Source organism: Oncorhynchus nerka, linkage group LG11 (genome assembly GCF_034236695.1).
Source record: "Oncorhynchus nerka isolate Pitt River linkage group LG11, Oner_Uvic_2.0, whole genome shotgun sequence".
NCBI lineage: Eukaryota > Metazoa > Chordata > Actinopteri > Salmoniformes > Salmonidae > Oncorhynchus > Oncorhynchus nerka.
In genome coordinates, this window is record NC_088406.1 from 6,889,285 (window position 1) to 6,908,584 (window position 19,300).

Here is a 19,300-nt window from a genome sequence, read left to right on the forward strand (position 1 = left end):
AGACGGTGTGGCCACATCACCATAACACTGTTTATATAATAGCCTCAGATATGAGGTTTACATCTAATTGTTGTATACGATGAATGAGTGAGTATGATACTGTTTACACAATTTTACAATGTGATTTTGGACTGTTTAATGAAGGAAAACTCAAAAAGGGAATTGGAGTTAACTAAATCAGATGACTGCCCCTGAGCCCAGTTTGGGTCAGGCGTCCTGGGACAGCCCCTTTCTGCAATTCCGAATAAAACCCAACTTTGAGAAATTATCACCAGACCAATTTTTTCTCCATTAGGAGAGGACAAAGGTTGCAGACCATTGCTGAATCTTTTAACCATACCACGTGGTTAAACTCTTAGACTATCGATACCGACAGAATAAGAACAAGTCTTTGATATGAATTACTATTCTGCAGCTAGGAATTCGGTATCATTGAACGCGAAGAACGACAACTGCCAAAACATCCATTCTATAACAAATGAATGAATGTCGCTCTGAACTATCCCCTCTAACCAAGACAGAGAGAGAGTGAAAGAGAGAGACAGACAGACAAAACTCTCCATCAGAAACAAACTTTTCAACAAAGATCCCGACGACACACTGAGTGTAAATATATATATTGATTGTAATTGTTCCCGAATGAGTGAACGTTCATGTGCAAAGGATTAGCATTTCAATTGTTATAATTATCAACTTTGTAGTGTCTCATCTTAGTCGACTCCCTCCCACGAGGGAACATTCTCATTTCATTTCTTGTAACCACATTTACCTTGTTTGTTTATGCATTTCTGTGAATTACTTAGTTAGTAATAAATAAATGATTTAAGACAATTGATATATGGGATGACTCATAGTGAAGACTGGGTTCGTGCAGATAACCAACAATTTACGACGTTTGGAATGAGACTAACGTGAGGTAAAGTAAATAATTCATTAATTCGAAGACTAATTGATCAGATAAAATATCTGAAAGGTTATATTAGGAAATTATAACCTTGTAATCTGAATATTTTTTCCTTGGTGCCCCGACTTCCTAGTTAATTACAGTTACATGATTAATCAGTTTGATCGCGTAATACTAATTACAGAGAATCTTTGATAAAAAACTATAAGTCTTTCATTTAATGAGAGTAAAGACACGACACTATCGTTGTCTCTGATTGGGAATCATACTTTTTTTTTCCTTTTGTATTTGTGGGTGGTTGTCTTTGTGTCACGCCTTGGTCATTGTATTCTGTGTTTTGTTAATAGTTTGGGTAGGCCAGGGTGTGACATGGGTATATATGTTGTGTTTCGTATTGGGGTTTGTATTATTTGGGATTGCGGCTGATTAGGGGTGTGGTATAGGTTTGGCTGCCTGAGGCGGTTCTCAATGAGAGTCAGGTGCTTCTCTTTGTCTCTGATTGGGAACCGTATTTAGGTAGCCTGAGTTCACGCTGTATTTCGTGGGTGATTGTACCTGTCTTTGTGTATTCACCAGATAGGCTGTATAGTTTCACGTTCCGTTTGTTGTTTTGTTTCTCACAGTTATTTCATGTATCGCTGTTTCCTTTATTAAAGATCATGATTAACCACCACGCTGCATTTCGGTCCAACTCTCTTCATTCAACAGACGAACGCCGTTACACTTTGTTATAGTGGCCTGTATAGCCCTCGTGAGCTTCACATTCGTTTTTATTGTTTCTTGTTTTTGTTGGCGACATTCTAAATAAAAAGAAATGTCCGGTTTCCCCGACGACGTTTGTGACAGTGTCAAAGGCTTTTATTGACAATTACATGAAGTTGATACAAAGAGTCAATATTTGCAGTGTTGACTCTTCTTTTTCAAGACCTCCGCAATCCGCCCTGGCATGCTGTCAATTAACTTCTGGGCCACAGCGCATTCTTGCATAATCAATGCTTGGAGTTTGTCAGAATTTGTGGGTTTTCGTTTGTCCACCCACCTCTTGAGGATTGACCACAAGTTGTCAATGGGATTAAGGTCTGGGGAGTTTCTTGGCCATGGACCCAAAATATCCATGTTTTGTTCCCCGAGCCACTTAGTTATCACTTTTGCCTTATGGCAAGGTGCTCCATCATGCTGGAAAAGGCATTGTTCGTCACCAAACTGTTCCTGGATGGTTGGGAGAAGTTGCTCTCGGAGGATGTGTTGGTTTCTTTGTTCATGGCTGTGTTCTTAGGCATAATTATGAGTGAGCCCACTCCCATGGCTGAGAAGCAACCTCACACATGAATGGTCTCAGGATGCTTTACTGTTGGCATGACACAGGACTGATGGTAGCGCTCACCTTGTCTTCTCTGGACAAGCTTTTTTCCGGATGACCCAAACAATCGGAAAGGGGATTCATCAGAGAAAATGACTTTACCCCAGTCCTCAGCAGTCCAATCCCTGTACCTTTTGCAGAATATTAGTCTGTCCCTGATGTTTTTCCTGGAGAGAAGTGGCTTCTTTGCTGCCATTCTTGACACCAGGCCATCCTCCAAAAGTCTTCACCTTACTGTGCGTGCAGATGCACTCACACCTGCTTGCTGCCATTCCTGAGCAAGCTCTGTACTGGTGGTGCCCCGATCCCGCAGCTCAATCAACTTTAGGAGATGGTCCTGGCGCTTGCTGGACTTCCTTGGGCGCCCTGAAGCCTTCTTCACAACAATTGAACAGCTCTCCTTGAAGTTCTTGATGATCTGATAAATGGTTCATTTAGGTGCAATCTTACTGGCAGCATTATCGTTGCCTGTGAAGCCCTTTTTGTGCAAAGCAATGATGACAGCATGTGTTTCCTTGCAGGTAACCATGGATGACAGAGGAAGAACAATGATATCAAGCACCCTCTTTTTGAAGCTACCAGTCTGTTATTCGAACTCAATCAGCATGACAGGGTGATCTCCAGCCTTGTCCTCATCAACACTCACATCTGTGTTGAGAGAATCACTGACATGATGTCAGCTGGTCCTTTTGTGGCAGGACTGAAATGCAGTGGAAATGTTTTTTGGGGGATTCAGTTCATTTGCATGGCAAAGTGGGACTTTGCAATTAATTGCAATTCATCTGATCACTCTTCATAACATTCTGGAGTATATGAAATTGCCATCATTCAAACTGAGGCAGCAGACTTTGTGAAAATTAATATTTGTGTCATTCTCAAAACTTTTGGCCATGACTGTACACCACAACAGACACCACAACATACACCACAGCAGACACCACAACAGACACCACAACAGACACCATACCTTACGCAACAACAGACACCACACCAGACACAACAGGAGACACTACAACAGAAATCACAACAGACACTAGCACTACACATTTGGCTTTCCAATAGATGTTGGAAAATTGCTGCTCTAACAGCCTCCACTATTCTGGGAAGGCTTTCCACTAGATGTTGGAACATTGCTGCTACAACAGCCTCCACTATTCTGGGAAGGCTTTCCACTAGATGTTGGAACATTGCTGTTATAAAAGCCTCCACTCTTCTGGGAAGGCTAACCACTAGATGTTGGAATATTGCTGCTATAACAGCCACCACTCTTCTGGGAAGGCTTTCCACTAGATATTGGAACATTGCTGTTATAACAGCCTCCACTCTTCTGGAAAGGCTTTCCACTAGATGCTGGAATATTGCTGCTATAACAGCCTCCACTCTTCTGAGAAGGCTTTCCACTAGATGTTGGAACATTGCTGCTATAACAGCCTCCACTCTTCTAGGAAAGCTTTCCACTAGATGTTGGAATATTGCTGCAGCGACTTGCTTCCATTTAGCCACAAGAGCATTAGTGAGGTCAGGCATGGATGTTTGGGCGATTATGCCTGGCTCGCAGTCAGCGTTACAATTCATCCCAAAGGTATTCGATGGGGTTGAGCTCAGGGCTCTGTGCAGGCCAGTCAAGTTCTTCAAACACAGATCTTGACAAACCATTTCTGCTTTGTGCACTGGGGCATTGTCATGCTGAAACAGGAAACGGCCTTCCCCAAAAGTTGGAAGCACAGAATCGTCTAGAATGTCATTCTATGCTGTAGCGTTAGGGTTGGTCTTCACTGGAACTAAGGGGCCGAACCATGAAAAACAACCCCAGACCATTATTCCTCCTCAACCAAACGTTTTACTTGGCACTCTTATGCATTGGGGCAGGTAGCATTCTCTTGGCATCCCGCCAAACCCAGATGTGTCCGCGTTTCCACACGATGCTTGGCATTGCGCATGGTGATGTTAGGCTTGTTTGCAGCTGCTCGGCCATGGAAACCCTCTCTTGGCATCCCGCCAAGCCCAGATGTGTCTGTCGGACTGCCAGATGCTTGGCATTGCGCATGGTGATGTTAGGCTTGTTTGCAGCTGCTCGGCCATGGAAACCCTCTCTTGGCATCCCGCCAAGCCCAGATGTGTCTGTCGGACTGCCAGATGCTTGGCATTGCACATGGTGATCTTAGGCTTGTGTGCCGCTGCTCGGACCATGGAAACCCATTTCATGAAGCTTCCGACGAACAGTTATTGTGCTGAAGTTGCCTCCAGAGGCAGTTTGGAACTCGGTAGTGAGCGTTGCAACCGAGGACAGACGATTTTTACACGTTATACATTTCAGCTTGTGTGGCCTACCACTTCGCGGCTGAGCCGTTGTTGCTCCTAGACATTTCCACTTCACAATAACAGCACTTACAGTTGACCGGGGCAGCTGTAGCATGGCAGAAATTTGACCATTTGACTTGTTGGAAAGGTGGCATCCTTTAATGGTGCCACGTTGAAAGTCACTGAGCTCTTCAGTAAGGGCCATTATACTGCTAATGTTGGTCTATGGAGATGCATGGCTGTGTGGTCGATTGTATACACCTGTCAGCAACGTGTGTGGCTGAAATAGCCGAATCACCTAATTTGAAGGGGAGTTCACATACTTTTGTATATATAGTGTAGCTAGTAAAATCAGATGACATGTTAGGAGTCTATCAATAGGATATACTGTCAACATCCATTATTAAGTGATAGACCGTGTACTTACAGTGGGTTCCCTTTGGAGACACACTCCAGTTTAAAGTACTGTCCTTCCTGAGGGATGATCACGGAGTGGGAAATCTCCACATGGGGGGCGTCTGGGACGAGAGACAAGAGACATTATGAAACATCATCCATGCTAGTGACTGAAACATCCTGATCCTAGATCTGTGGTTGAGTTCATATCCAATTTAATTTAAATGGTAGGATCATCTGATCCTAGTTATTTTTGGATATGTTCCTCAGGTTTCAGAACTCACAATGGACCTCCAGGACCTCTGTGACCTGGTAAGGGTTGGAAGAAAGTGACACGTGCTCCACACTGCAGGTATAGGCCACCCCGTCATCACTCTGATCCACCTGCAGCTGCAGAGTGCTCTTCACTGTGAACGATTTCCCTGTGGCGTTGACCTCCTTAGTGCCTGTCAGAAAGAAACGCATGGACATTCTATTACATTCTATTATTCTATTCAGGAACTCTATTACATTCTATTATTCTATTCAGGAACTCTATTACAATCTATTATTCTATTCAGGTACTCTATTACATTCTAGTATTCTATTCAGGAACTCTATTACATTCTATTATTCTATTCAGGAACTCTATTACATTCTATTATTCTATTCAGGAACTCTATTACATTCTATTATTCTATTCAGGAACTCTATTACATTCTATTATTCTATTCAGGAACTCTATTACATTATATTATTCTATTCAGGAACTCGATTACATTCTATTATTCTATTCAGGTACTCTATTACATTCTATTATTCTATTCAGGAACTCTATTACATTCTATTATTCTATTCAGGAACTCTATTACATTCTATTATTCTATTCAGGAACTCTACTACATTCTATTATTCTATTCAGGTACTCTATTACATTATATTATTCTATTCAGGAACTCTATTACATTCTATTATTCTATTCAGGAACTCTATTACATTCTATTATTCTATTCAGGAACTCTATTACATTCTATTATTCTATTCAGGAACTCTTTACATTCTATTATTCTATTCAGGTACTCTATTACATTCTAGTATTCTATTCAGGAACTCTATTACATTCTATTATTCTATTCAGGAACTCTATTACATTCTATTATTCTATTCAGGAACTCTATTACATTCTATTATTCTATTCAGGAACTCTATTACAATCTATTATTCTATTCAGGTACTCTATTACATTCTAGTATTCTATTCAGGAACTCTATTACATTCTATTATTCTATTCAGGTACTCTATTACATTCTAGTATTCTATTCGGGAACTCTATTACATTCTATTATTCTATTCAGGAACTCTATTACATTCTATTATTCTATTCAGGAACTCTATTACATTCTATTATTCTATTCAGGAACTCTATTACATTCTAGTGTTCTATTCAGGAATTCTATTAAATTCTATTATTCTATTCAGGAACTCTATTACATTCTATTATTCGATTCAGGAACTCTATTACATTCTATTATTCTATTCAGGAACTCTATTACATTCTATTATTCTATTCAGGTACTCTATTACATTCTATTATTCTATTCAGGAACTCTATTACATTCTATTATTCTATTCAGGAACTCTATTACATTCTATTATTCTATTCAGGAACTCTATTACATTATATTATTCTATTCAGGAACTCTATTACATTCTATTATTCTATTCAGGAACTCTATTACATTCTATTATTCTATTCAGGAACTCTATTACATTCTATTATTATATTCAGGTACTCTATTACATTCTATTATTCTCTTCAGGTACTCTATTACATTCTATTATTATATTCAGGTACTATATTACATTCTATTATTCTCTTCAGGTACTCTATTACATTATATTACTCTATTCAGGAACAGAGTACGAGTTAAAAACCTACAGGAGGGTATCTCTCCAGGAACAGGTTCGGAATATAAATGTGGAATCCTCCCCATCTTCCTTTCATCCCTTTACTGTGAAATCCTCCCCTCTCCTCCATTTGTTTTAGGATAATCTTCCCTTTCTCATTCTCCCACTTGTCTCCAAGACCCATTCCATCCCCGAAACTTTTTCTCTTCGTCCCCCAGAAACAAGATTGATTTGTTTTGTATCTTCTATTTTCCTCGGGTCTCTGATGTCTTCTCTGTTTAGATAAGTGGCTCTTAACTTGAAACCTGTATTGAGCCAGGAGTCAGAGAGGAGGCAGGCAGAGTGTTTACGTGTGAGCTAGTGGGTCGGAGCATTGCCCTCTGTCTGTCTGTCTGTCTGTCGATATCTTTTCAAAGCCTTGTGCGTGCTTCTGTGTGTACATGCGTGAGAGGTAGTATCACCTCTCCAGACATCTTAATTTCGCTGCCTCTATGGTTCGTCCAATTCAACCAGACAATATAACAGACAACTGCTATTTCTGTGAGTCTATGTACATTTTCATACCATGATATTGGTGTGATCTAATACTAACAGGTGTTCAGATTGTTTGTGGTTCAAAACGCTTGACAGTTTTACAGCAAACAAATCTCCACTACTATTGACTCTATTCCAATATGGGCCTTAAACCCTTTAATAGAGCCATTGCTCCAAATGGCTGAAGGTTGTAGATGTACAGCGATGTGAACTCAGGGTAGACAATAATCCATCAAAATAGCCTGTTATGAAAAGCCAAATTAAAAATAAAATGATATATACAATTTCAAATATTCTTTTGTTATCTAATATTTATTTTCAATGATTCTGGTAGTTTTTAATTTTTTAATTTTTATTTATTTATTTATTTCACCTTTATTTAACCAGGTGGGCTAGTTGAGAACATGTTCTCATTTACAACTGCGACCTGGCCAAGATAAAGCAAAGCAGTTCGACAGGTACAACAACACAGAGTTACACATGGAGTAAAACAAACATACAGTCAATAATACAGTAGAAAAACAAGTCTATATACGATGTGAGCAAATGAGGTGAGATAAGGGAGGTAAAGGCAAAAAAAAGGCCATGGGGGCGAAATAAATACAATATAGCAATGCTATAATTAGCTAGGTTAGCTTGTTTCTTTAATACAACTGAGTGTGCCTGAGCGTGACTGAGCGTGACTGAGCGTGACTGAGCGTGACTGAGTGTGACTGAGAGTAACTGAGCGTGACTGAGTGAGACTGAGCGTGACTGAGCGTGACTGAGTGAGACTGAGTGTAACTGAGCGTGACTGAGTGTGACTGAGCGTGACTGAGTGTGACTGAGTGAGACTGAGTGTAACTGAGTGTGACTGAGTGTTCCTGAAATGACTGAGTGTGACTGAGTGTGACAGAGTGAGACTGAGCGTGACTGAGTGTGACTGAGCGTGACTGAGTGTGACTGAGTGTGACTGAGCGTGACTGAGCGTGACTGAGCGTGACTGAGTGTGACTGAGCGTGACTGAGCGTGACTGAGCGTGACTGAGTGTGACTGAGCGTGACTGAGTGTGACTGAGTGAGACTGAGTGCAACTGAGTGTGATAGAGTGAGACTGAGTGTGACTGAGTGTGACTGAGTGTGACTGAGTGTGCCTGAGCCTGACTGAGCGTGACTGAGTGTGATAGAGTGAGACTGAGCGTGACTGAGTGTGACTGAGTGTGACTGAGCGTGACTGAGCGTGACTGAGTGCAACTGAGTGTAACTGAGTGTGACTGAGTGTGCCTGAGCCTGACTGAGCGTGACTGAGTGTGATAGAGTGAGACTGAGCATGACTGAGTGTGACTGAGTGTGACTGAGCGTGACTGAGTGTGATAGAGTGAGACTGAGTGCAACTGAGTGTGACTGAGTGTGACTGAGTGCAACTGAGTGTGATAGAGTGAGACTGAGTGAGACTGAGTGTGACTGAGCGTGACTGAGTGCAACTGAGTGTGACTGAGTGCAACTGAGTGTGACTGAGTGCAACTGAGTGTGACTGAGTGTGACTGAGTGAGACTGAGTGAGACTGAGTGTGACTGAGTGTGACTGAGTGTGACTGAGTGAGACTGAGTGTGACTGAGTGAGACTGACTGAGTGTGACTGAGTGTGACTGAGTGTGACTGAGCGTGACTGAGTGTGACTGAGTGTGACTGAGTGTGACTGAGTGCAACTGAGTGTGATAGAGTGAGACTGAGTGAGACTGAGTGTGACTGAGTGTGACTGAGTGTGACTGAGTGTGACTGAGACTGAGTGTGACTGACTGAGCGTGACTGAGCGTGACTGAGTGAGACTGAGCGTGACTGAGTGTGATAGAGTGAGACTGAGTGTGACTGAGCGTGACTGAGCGTGACTGAGTGTGACTGAGTGTGACTGAGCGTGACTGAGTGTGACTGAGTGTGACTGAGCGTGACTGAGTGTGACTGAGCGTGACTGAGTGTGATAGAGTGAGACTGAGTGTGACTGAGTGTGACTGAGCGTGACTGAGTGCAACTGAGTGTAACTGAGTGTGACTGAGTGTGCCTGAGCCTGACTGAGCGTGACTGAGTGTGATAGAGTGAGACTGAGCGTGACTGAGTGTGACTGAGTGTGACTGAGCGTGACTGAGTGTGATAGAGTGAGACTGAGTGTGACTGAGCGTGACTGAGCGTGACTGAGTGTGACTGAGCGTGACTGAGTGCAACTGAGTGTGACTGAGTGTGACTGAGTGCAACTGAGTGTAATAGAGTGAGACTGAGTGAGACTGAGTGTGACTGAGCGTGACTGAGTGCAACTGAGTGTGACTGAGTGCAACTGAGTGTGATAGAGTGAGACTGAGTGAGACTGAGTGAGACTGAGTGTGACTGAGTGCAACTGAGTGTGATAGAGTGAGACTGAGTAAGACTGAGTGTGACTGAGTGTGACTGAGTGAGACTGAGTGTGACTGAGCGTGACTGAGTGTGCTACTTCAAAGTGTTTATATAATGGTCTTTAGGGCCACCTATCGGTTGTGGCCATGGATAACCATGGATCTGTTAAATCTGTTATATGGTGAATCTGTTATATGGTGAACTGGTGCTGTCTGTTATATGGTGAACTGGTGCTGTCTGTTATATGGTGAACTGGTGCTGTCTGTTATATGGTGAACTGGTGCTGTCTGTTATATGGTGAACTGGTGCTGTCTGTTATATGGTGAACTGGTGCTGTCTGTTATATGGTGAACTGGTGCTGTCTGTTATATGTTATATGGTGAACTGGTGCTGTCTGTTATATGGTGAACTGGTGCTGTCTGTTATATGGTGAACTGGTGCTGTCTGTTATATGGTGAACTGGTGCTGTCTGTTATATGGTGAACTGGTGCTGTCTGGTATATGGTGAACTGGTGCTGTCTGTTATATGGTGAACTGGTGCTATCTGTTATATGGTGAACTGGTGCTGTCTGTTATATGGTGAACTGGTGCTGTCTGTTATATGGTGAACTGGTGCTGTCTGTTATATGGTGAACTGGTGCTGTCTGGTGCTATCTGTTATGTGGTGAACTGGTGCTGTCTGGTGCTATCTGTTATATGGTGAACTGGTGCTGTCTGGTGCTATCTGTTATATGGTGAACTGGTGCTATCTGTTATGTGGTGAACTGGTGCTATCTGGTATATGGTGAACTGGTGCAATCTGGTATATGGTGAACTGGTGCTGTCTGTTATATGGTGAACTGGTGCTATCTGTTATGTGGTGAACTGGTGCTATCTGGTATATGGTGAACTGGTGCTATCTGTTATATGGTGAACTGGTGCTGTCTGTTATATGGTGAACTGGTGCTGTCTGTTATGTGGTGAACTGGTGCTGTCTGTTATATGGTGAACTGGTGCTGTCTGTAATGTGGTGAACTGGTGCTGTCTGTTATATGGTGAACTGGTGCGATCTGTTATATGGTGAACTGGTGCTGTCTGGTATATGGTGAACTGGTGCTATCTGTTATATGGTGAACTGGTGCTGTCTGTTATATGGTGAACTGGTGCTGTCTGGTATATGGTGAACTGGTGCTGTCTGTTATATGGTGAACTGGTGCTGTCTGTTATATGGTGAACTGGTGCTATCTGTTATATGGTGAACTGGTGCTGTCTGTTATATGGTGAACTGGTGCTGTCTGTTATATGGTGAACTGGTGCTGTGTGTTATATGGTGAACTGGTGCTGTCTGCTAAATGGTGAACTGGTGCTGTCTGGTATATGGTGAACTGGTGCTGTCTGTTATATGGTGAACTGGTGCTGTCTGTTATATGGTGAACTGGTGCTATCTGTTATATGGTGAACTGGTGCTGTCTGGTATATGGTGAACTGGTGCTGTCTGTTATATGGTGAACTGGTGCTGTCTGGTGCTATCTGTTATGTGGTGAACTGGTGCTGTCTGGTGCTATCTGTTATATGGTGAACTGGTGCTATCTGTTATGTGGTGAACTGGTGCTGAACTGGTGAACTGGTGCTATCTGGTATATGGTGAACTGGTGCTATCTGGTATATGGTGAACTGGTGCTGTCTGGTATATGGTGAACTGGTGCTATCTGGTATATGGTGAACTGGTGCTGTCTGTTATATGGTGAACTGGTGCTGTCTGTTATATGGTGAACTGGTGCTGTCTGTTATATGGTGAACTGGTGCTGTCTGGTATATGGTGAACTGGTGCTGTCTGTTATATGGTGAACTGGTGCTGTCTGGTGCTATCTGTTATGTGGTGAACTGGTGCTGTCTGGTGCTATCTGTTATATGGTGAACTGGTGCTATCTGTTATGTGGTGAACTGGTGCTATCTGGTATATGGTGAACTGGTGCAATCTGGTATATGGTGAACTGGTGCTGTCTGTTATATGGTGAACTGGTGCTGTCTGGTGCTATCTGTTATATGGTGAACTGGTGCTATCTGTTATGTGGTGAACTGGTGCTATCTGGTATATGGTGAACTGGTGCAATCTGGTATATGGTGAACTGGTGCTGTCTGTTATATGGTGAACTGGTGCTATCTGTTATGTGGTGAACTGGTGCTATCTGGTATATGGTGAACTGGTGCTATCTGTTATATGGTGAACTGGTGCTATCTGGTATATGGTGAACTGGTGCAATCTGGTATATGGTGAACTGGTGCTGTCTGTTATATGGTGAACTGGTGCTATCTGTTATGTGGTGAACTGGTGCTATCTGGTATATGGTGAACTGGTGCTATCTGTTATATGGTGAACTGGTGCTGTCTGTTATATGGTGAACTGGTGCTGTCTGTTATATGGTGAACTGGTGCTGCTGTTATGTGGTGAACTGGTGCTGTCTGTTATATGTGAACTGTTATATGGTGAACTGGTGCTGTCTGTTATATGGTGGTGCTGATCTGTTAACTGGTGCTGTCTGGTATATCTGTTATATGGTGAACTGGTGCTGTCTGTTATATGGTGAACTGGTGCTGTCTGTCTGTCTGGTGCTATCTGTTATGGTGAACTGGTGCTGTCTGGTGCTATCTGTTATATGGTGAACTGGTGAACTGGTGCTATCTGGTATATGGTGAACTGGTGCTGTCTGGTATCTGGTTATATGGTGAACTGGTGCTGTCTGGTGCTATCTGTTATGTGGTGAACTGGTGCTGTCTGGTGCTATCTGTTATATGGTGAACTGGTGCTATCTGTTATATGGTGAACTGGTGCTATCTGGTATATGGTGAACTGGTGCTGTCTGGTATATGGTGAACTGGTGCTATCTGTTATATGGTGAACTGGTGCTGTCTGTTATCTGGTGAACTGGTGCTATCTGTTATATGGTGAACTGGTGCTGTCTGTTATATGGTGAACTGCTGTCTGTTATGGTGAACTGGTGCTGTCTGTTATATGGTGAACTGGTGCTGTCTGTTATATGGTGAACTGGTGCTGTCTGTTATATGGTGAACTGGTGCTGTCTGTTATATGGTGAACTGGTGCTGTCTGTTATATGGTGAACTGGCTGCTGGTCTGGTGCTATCTGTTATGTGGTGAACTGGTGCTATCTGTTATGTGGTGAACTGGTGCTATCTGGTATATGGTGAACTGGTGCAATCTGGTATATGGTGAACTGGTGCTGTCTGTTATATGGTGAACTGGTGCTATCTGTTATGTGGTGAACTGGTGCTATCTGGTATATGGTGAACTGGTGCTATCTGTTATATGGTGAACTGGTGCTGTCTGTTATATGGTGAACTGGTGCTGTCTGTTATATGGTGAACTGGTGCTGTCTGTTATATGGTGAACTGGTGCTGTCTGGTATATGGTGAACTGGTGCTGTCTGTTATATGGTGAACTGGTGCTGTCTGGTGCTATCTGTTATGTGGTGAACTGGTGCTATCTGTTATGTGGTGAACTGGTGCTATCTGGTATATGGTGAACTGGTGCAATCTGGTATATGGTGAACTGGTGCTGTCTGTTATATGGTGAACTGGTGCTATCTGTTATGTGGTGAACTGGTGCTATCTGGTATATGGTGAACTGGTGCTATCTGTTATATGGTGAACTGGTGCTGTCTGTTATATGGTGAACTGGTGCTGTCTGTTATATGGTGAACTGGTGCTGTCTGTTATGTGGTGAACTGGTGCTGTCTGTTATATGGTGAACTGGTGCGATCTGTTATATGGTGAACTGGTGCTGTCTGGTATATGGTGAACTGGTGCTATCTGTTATATGGTGAACTGGTGCTGTCTGTTATATGGTGAACTGGTGCTGTCTGGTATATGGTGAACTGGTGCTGTCTGTTATATGGTGAACTGGTGCTGTCTGTTATATGGTGAACTGGTGCTATCTGTTATATGGTGAACTGGTGCTGTCTGGTATATGGTGAACTGGTGCTGTCTGTTATGTGGTGAACTGGTGCTGTCTGGTGCTATCTGTTATATGGTGAACTGGTGCTATCTGTTATGTGGTGAACTGGTGCTATCTGGTATATGGTGAACTGGTGCTATCTGGTATATGGTGAACTGGTGCTGTCTGGTATATGGTGAACTGGTGCTATCTGGTATATGGTGAACTGGTGCTGTCTGTTATATGGTGAACTGGTGCTGTCTGGTGAACTGGTGCTGTCTGTTATATGGTGAACTGGTGCTGTCTGGTATATGGTGAACTGGTGCTGTCTGTTATATGGTGAACTGGTGCTGTCTGGTGCTATCTGTTATGTGGTGAACTGGTGCTGTCTGGTGCTATCTGTTATATGGTGAACTGGTGCTATCTGTTATGTGGTGAACTGGTGCTATCTGGTATATGGTGAACTGGTGCAATCTGGTATATGGTGAACTGGTGCTGTCTGTTATATGGTGAACTGGTGCTGTCTGGTGCTATCTGTTATATGGTGAACTGGTGCTATCTGTTATGTGGTGAACTGGTGCTATCTGGTATATGGTGAACTGGTGCTGTCTGTTATATGGTGAACTGGTGCTGTCTGGTGCTATCTGTTATGTGGTGAACTGGTGCTGTCTGGTGCTATCTGTTATATGGTGAACTGGTGCTATCTGTTATGTGGTGAACTGGTGCTATCTGGTATATGGTGAACTGGTGCTGTCTGGTATATGGTGAACTGGTGCTGTCTGTTATATGGTGAACTGGTGCTGTCTGGTGCTATCTGTTATGTGGTGAACTGGTGCTGTCTGGTGCTATCTGTTATATGGTGAACTGGTGCTATCTGTTATGTGGTGAACTGGTGCTATCTGGTATATGGTGAACTGGTGCTATCTGGTATATGGTGAACTGGTGCTGTCTGGTATATGGTGAACTGGTGCTATCTGGTATATGGTGAACTGGTGCTGTCTGTTAACTGGTGCTGTCTGTTATATGGTGAACTGGTGCTGTCTGGTATATGGTGAACTGGTGCTGTCTGTTATATGGTGAACTGGTGCTGTCTGGTGCTATCTGTTATGTGGTGAACTGGTGCTGTCTGGTGCTATCTGGTATATGGTGAACTGGTGCTGTCTGGTATATGGTGAACTGGTGCTGTCTGTTATATGGTGAACTGGTGCTGTCTGGTGCTATCTGTTATGTGGTGAACTGGTGCTGTCTGGTGCTGTCTGGTATATGGTGAACTGGTGCTATCTGTTATATGGTGAACTGGTGCTGTCTGTTATATGGTGAACTGGTGCTGTCTGGTATATGGTGAACTGGTGCTGTCTGTTATATGGTGTACTGGTGCTGTCTGTTATATGGTGAACTGGTGCTATCTGTTATATGGTGAACTGGTGCTGTCTGTTATATGGTGAACTGGTGCTGTCTGTTATATGGTGAACTGGTGCTGTCTTGTGCTATCTGTTATATGGTGAACTGGTGCTATCTGTTATATGGTGAACTGGTGCTGTCTGTTATATGGTGAACTGGTGCTGTCTGGTATATGGTGAACTGGTGCTGTCTGTTATATGGTGAACTGGTGCTGTCTGGTGCTATCTGTTATGTGGTGAACTGGTGCTATCTGTTATGTGGTGAACTGGTGCTATCTGGTATATGGTGAACTGGTGAACTGGTGCTGGTGAACTGGTGCTGTCTGTTATATGGTGAACTGGTGCTATCTGTTATGTGGTGAACTGGTGCTATCTGGTATATGGTGAACTGGTGCTATCTGTTATATGGTGAACTGGTGCTGTCTGGTGCTGGTTATATGGTGAACTGGTGCTGTCTGTTATATGGTGAACTGGTGCTGTCTGTTATATGGTGAACTGGTGCTGTCTGGTATATATGGTGAACTGGTGCTGTCTGTTATATGGTGAACTGGTGCTGTCTGTGCTATCTGGTGTGGTGAACTGGTGCTATCTGTTATGTGGTGAACTGGTGCTATCTGGTATATGGTGAACTGGTGCTCTGGTTATATGGTGAACTGGTGCTGTCTGTTATATGGTGAACTGGTGCTATCTGTTATGTGGTGAACTGGTGCTGTCTGTTATATGGTGAACTGGTGCTGTCTGTTATATGGTGAACTGGTGCTGTCTGGTGCTGGTGAACTGGTGCTATCTGTTATATGGTGAACTGGTGCTGTCTGTTATATGGTGAACTGGTGCTGTCTGTTATCTGGTGAACTGGTGCTGTCTGTTATGTGGTGAACTGGTGCTGTCTGTTATATGGTGAACTGGTGCTGTCTGGTGCTATCTGTTATATGGTGAACTGGTGCTGTCTGGTATATGGTGAACTGGTGCTGTCTGGTTATATGGTGAACTGGTGCTGTCTGGTTATATGGTGAACTGGTGCTGTCTGTTATATGGTGAACTGGTGCTGTCTGTAATATGGTGAACTGGTGCTGTCTGTTATATGGTGAACTGGTGCTGGTCTGTTATATGGTGAACTGGTGCTGTCTGGTATATGGTGAACTGGTGCTGTCTGTTATATGGTGAACTGGTGCTGTCTGTTATATGGTGAACTGGTGCTGTCTGGTATATGGTGAACTGGTGCTATCTGTTATATGGTGAACTGGTGCTGTCTGTTATATGGTGAACTGGTGCTATCTGTTATATGGTGAACTGGTGCTGTCTGGTTATATGGTGAACTGGTGCTGTCTGTTATATGGTGAACTGGTGCTGTCTGTTATATGGTGAACTGGTGCTGTCTGCTAAATGGTGAACTGGTGCTATCTGTTATATGGTGAACTGGTGCTGTCTGTTATATGGTGAACTGGTGCTGTCTGTTATATGGTGAACTGGTGCTATCTGTTATGTGGTGAACTGGTGCTGTCTGGTGCTATCTGTTATGGTGAACTGGTGCTGTCTGTTATATGGTGAACTGGTGCTATCTGTTATATGGTGAACTGGTGCTGTCTGTTATATGGTGAACTGGTGCTGTCTGTTATATGGTGAACTGGTGCTGTCTGGTGCTATCTGTTATATGGTGAACTGGTGCTATCTGTTATGTGGTGAACTGGTGCTGTCTGGGTGAACTGGTGCTGTCTGGTATATGGTGAACTGGTGCTGTCTGTTATATGGTGAACTGGTGCTGTCTGGTGCTATCTGTTATGTGGTGAACTGGTGCTGTCTGGTGCTATCTGTTATATGGTGAACTGGTGCTATCTGTTATGTGGTGAACTGGTGCTATCTGGTATATGGTGAACTGGTGCTATCTGGTATATGGTGAACTGGTGCTGTCTGGTATATGGTGAACTGGTGCTATCTGGTATATGGTGAACTGGTGCTGTCTGTTATATGGTGAACTGGTGCTGTCTGTTATATGGTGAACTGGTGCTGTCTGTTATATGGTGAACTGGTGCTGTCTGTTATATGGTGAACTGGTGCTGTCTGTTTTATGGTGAACTGGTGCTGTCTGGTATATGGTGAACTGGTGCTGTCTGGTGCTATCTGTTATGTGGTGAACTGGTGCTGTCTGTTATATGGTGAACTGGTGCTGTCTGTTATATGGTGAACTGGTGCTGTCTGGTGCTATCTGTTATGGTGAACTGGTGCTGTCTGTTATATGGTGAACTGGTGCTGTCTGGTGCTATCTGTTATGTGGTGAACTGGTGCTGTCTGGTGCTATCTGTTATATGGTGAACTGGTGCTGTCTGGTGCTGGTCTGTTATATGGTGAACTGGTGCTGTCTGTTATATGGTGAACTGGTGCTGTCTATTATATGGTGAACTGGTGCTATCTGTTATATGGTGAACTGGTGCTGTCTGGTGCTGTCTGTTATATGGTGAACTGGTGCTATCTGTTATATGGTGAACTGGTGCTGTCTGTTATATGGTGAACTGGTGCTGTCTGTTATATGGTGAACTGGTGCTGTCTGTTATATGGTGAACTGGTGCTGTCTGTTATATGGTGAACTGGTGCTATCTGTTATATGGTGAACTGGTGCTGTCTGTTATATGGTGAACTGGTGCTGTCTGTTATATGGTGAACTGGTGCTGTCTGTTATATGGTGAACTGGTGCTGTCTGTTATATGGTGAACTGGTGCTGTCTGGTATATGGTGAACTGGTGCTGTCTGTTATATGGTGAACTGGTGCTGTCTGTTATATGGTGAACTGGTGCTGTCTGTTATATGGTGAACTGGTGCTGTCTGTTATATGGTGAACTGGTGCTGTCTGTTATATGGTGAACTGGTGCTGTGTGTTATATGGTGAACTGGTGCTGTCTGCTAAATGGTGAACTGGTGCTATCTGTTATATGGTGAACTGGTGCTGTCTGTTATGTGGTGAACTGGTGCTGTCTGTTATATGGTGAACTGGTGCTATCTGTTATATGGTGAACTGGTGCTGTCTGGTATATGGTGAACTGGTGCTGTCTGTTATATGGTGAACTGGTGCTATCTGTTATATGGTGAACTGGTGCTGTCTGTTATATGGTGAACTGGTGCTGTCTGTTATATGGTGAACTGGTGCTGTCTGGTGCTATCTGTTATATGGTGAACTGGTGCTATCTGTTGTATGGTGAACTGGTGCTGTCTGTTATATGGTGAACTGGTGCTGTCTGGTATATGGTGAACTGGTGCTGTCTGTTATATGGTGAACTGGTGCTGTCTGGTGCTATCTGTTATGTGGTGAACTGGTGCTGTCTGGTGCTATCTGTTATATGGTGAACTGGTGCTATCTGTTATGTGGTGAACTGGTGCTATCTGGTATATGGTGAACTGGTGCTATCTGTTATATGGTGAACTGGTGCTATCTGGTATATGGTGAACTGGTGCTGTCTGGTATATGGTGAACTGGTGCTATCTGTTATATGGTGAACTGGTGCTGTCTGTTATATGGTGAACTGGTGCTGTCTGTTATATGGTGAACTGGTGCTGTCTGTTATATGGTGAACTGGTGCTGTCTGTTTTATGGTGAACTGGTGCTGTCTGGTATATGGTGAACTGGTGCTGTCTGGTGCTATCTGTTATGTGGTGAACTGGTGCTGTCTGTTATATGGTGAACTGGTGCTGTCTGTTATATGGTGAACTGGTGCTGTCTGGTGCTATCTGTTATGTGGTGAACTGGTGCTATCTGTTATATGGTGAACTGGTGCTGTCTGGTGCTATCTGTTATGTGGTGAACTGGTGCTGTCTGGTGCTATCTGTTATATGGTGAACTGGTGCTGTCTGGTGCTATCTGTTATGTGGTGAACTGGTGCTGTCTGGTATATGGTGAACTGGTGCTGTCTATTATATGGTGAACTGGTGCTATCTGTTATATGGTGAACTGGTGCTGTCTGGTGCTGTCTGTTAAATGGTGAACTGGTGCTATCTGTTATATGGTGAACTGGTGCTGTCTGTTATGTGGTGAACTGGTGCTGTCTGTTATATGGTGAACTGGTGCTATCTCTTATATGGTGAACTGGTGCTGTCTGTTATATGGTGAACTGGTGCTATCTGTTATATGGTGAACTGGTGCTGTCTGTTATATGGTGAACTGGTGCTATCTGTTATATGGTGAACTGGTGCTGTCTGTTATATGGTGAACTGGTGCTGTCTGTTATATGGTGAACTG

The 19,300-nt window shown here is 43.4% G+C and overlaps 1 protein-coding gene across 1 annotated transcript in view; it reads right to left on the reverse strand.

The window, feature by feature from the left end:
* Positions 1-19,300, reverse strand: part of LOC115124708 (cell adhesion molecule 2-like) — a 194,322-nt gene that overhangs the window by 42,339 nt on the left and 132,683 nt on the right. Inside the window, exons 4-5 of the mRNA XM_065024175.1 lie at positions 5,246-5,407; positions 4,993-5,083 (exon numbers count right to left, since the gene is read on the reverse strand). Coding sequence (XP_064880247.1) covers positions 4,993-5,083; positions 5,246-5,407 — 253 coding nt within the window. The remainder of the gene's footprint in view (positions 1-4,992; positions 5,084-5,245; positions 5,408-19,300) is intronic.